We start from the raw sequence: 1,449 nt of genomic DNA, 5'->3' as shown, positions 1-1,449 counted from the left end.
GTGTGGGACGCGTGGCTCGCCTCGTCGTCGTCGACGCGCTGGAGCCGCGCCATGGTCGACAGCGCGACCGTGACGTCGCCGCGCACGGGCTCGGCCGTCTTGTCCTCGACGGCGCCCGTCTCGAGCCTCACGGTCCGCGACGCGCCCCGGGGCAGGGGCACGATGCGGATGCGCCGCGTGTTGTCGTCGCGCGACAGGTAGAGCTCGCCGTCGTCCTCGACATCATTATAAACGCGCAGCGACGTCTCCTCGCGGGGCGCGGCGATGGCCTTGGCCTGCTTCTCCTCGGCCGCGGGCCGCTCGATGCGGTCCCGCCGCGCGTCGCCGCGCTCGCGGTCGCAGATGGGCCGCTCCTTCGTCGGGGCCAGGGCCGTGGAGATGGTCTTGGTCTGGGGCGGCACGGGCGCCGGCTTCGGCGGCTTGGGCTCGGCGACGAGCTCGGACCCATCGGGCTTGTAGTAGTCGCCGCTCGGCTCCTTGAGCGCCCGCGTCGTGTCCCAGTGGAGGTGGCTGAGCTGCTTGCTCCCGGACGCGTCGATGCGCTTGAACTCGGGCAGCACGTTGTCCATGGCGGCCGGGCGCCGGGCGGCGGCGCTGCCGTTGTCGAGCCCTGCGAGGCTGCCCGGCTGGAGAAAGATTAGAAAGTTTCACGGCATCACCCGGGGGAACTCTCCCAAAAGATTACAAGCTCGGGGCGCCGATCGACGAAGCTCGGGGCGCGACCGTTTGCTAGCGCCAAGTCCGCCGCGTCCGCGACCGCGACCGGCCCCGAGCCGCGGCGATGGACGGCCGCGCCGCCCGCGCGCCGCCCGCCGGGCGCGGGCGCGTCGTCGAGTCGACGCGGCGCCCGCGGCGCGCCGCGTCGACGGGACGCGCGTCTCGCCGAGGGGCTGCCCCAACTGCCCCAACGGCGACCTCGGGCGATGGCGACGGCCCGAAGGCGCGGCGCGCGTCGCCGCGGCCCGGCGCTCGCGGCGCGTCCCCCGCGCGCCGCGCGCCGGGACCCGGATCGCATCGTCGAGGCGGCCGACCGGACCGGACCGTCGCGCGGGGCTCGGCCTCGGGGCGACCCCCGGCGCGAAGCGCCGGAAGAAAATTTTGCGCACGCGCCGGACGCCCCGCGCGTCTGGGTCTCGCCGCGAGCTCACGCAGCCCGTCGGATGACCGGTTACGGGCCGCGGACCGTCGCGCCACGGCGTCGTCCCCTCGGCGCGCCCGTGCAACCGTAAAACGGTTGTACTTTCGGACCGACGCGGGCAACAGCCCGCGGTCGAAGGCAACCACGCGGAGGACAAGGAGTCCATCGACATGCAGCTCGTGGACGTCGTCCGCGAGGAGTCCTAGCACCTCGACTACCTCCGGGCCTTCCGCGGGCCTCCGGCTCGCGCGCCGACCGTGCCCGAGGACTTCGAGACGGCCGCGTCCACGACTACAACCTCGACGAGTGCC

General features: G+C 74.1%; 1 protein-coding gene across 1 annotated transcript in view; it reads right to left on the bottom strand.

Moving 5' to 3' along the window:
• Positions 1-9: 9 nt before the first annotated feature.
• Positions 10-1,449, bottom strand: part of AURANDRAFT_68881 (hypothetical protein) — a gene marked incomplete at both ends in the record, with an annotated part of 6,740 nt that continues 5,300 nt past the window's right edge. The window contains one exon of the mRNA XM_009044615.1: positions 10-626. Coding sequence (XP_009042863.1) covers positions 10-626 — 617 coding nt within the window. The remainder of the gene's footprint in view (positions 627-1,449) is intronic.

Source organism: Aureococcus anophagefferens (assembly GCF_000186865.1).
Source record: "Aureococcus anophagefferens unplaced genomic scaffold AURANscaffold_521, whole genome shotgun sequence".
Classification (NCBI taxonomy): Eukaryota; class Pelagophyceae; order Pelagomonadales; family Pelagomonadaceae; genus Aureococcus; species Aureococcus anophagefferens.
This window is presented reverse-complemented; position numbering and strand designations above follow the sequence as displayed.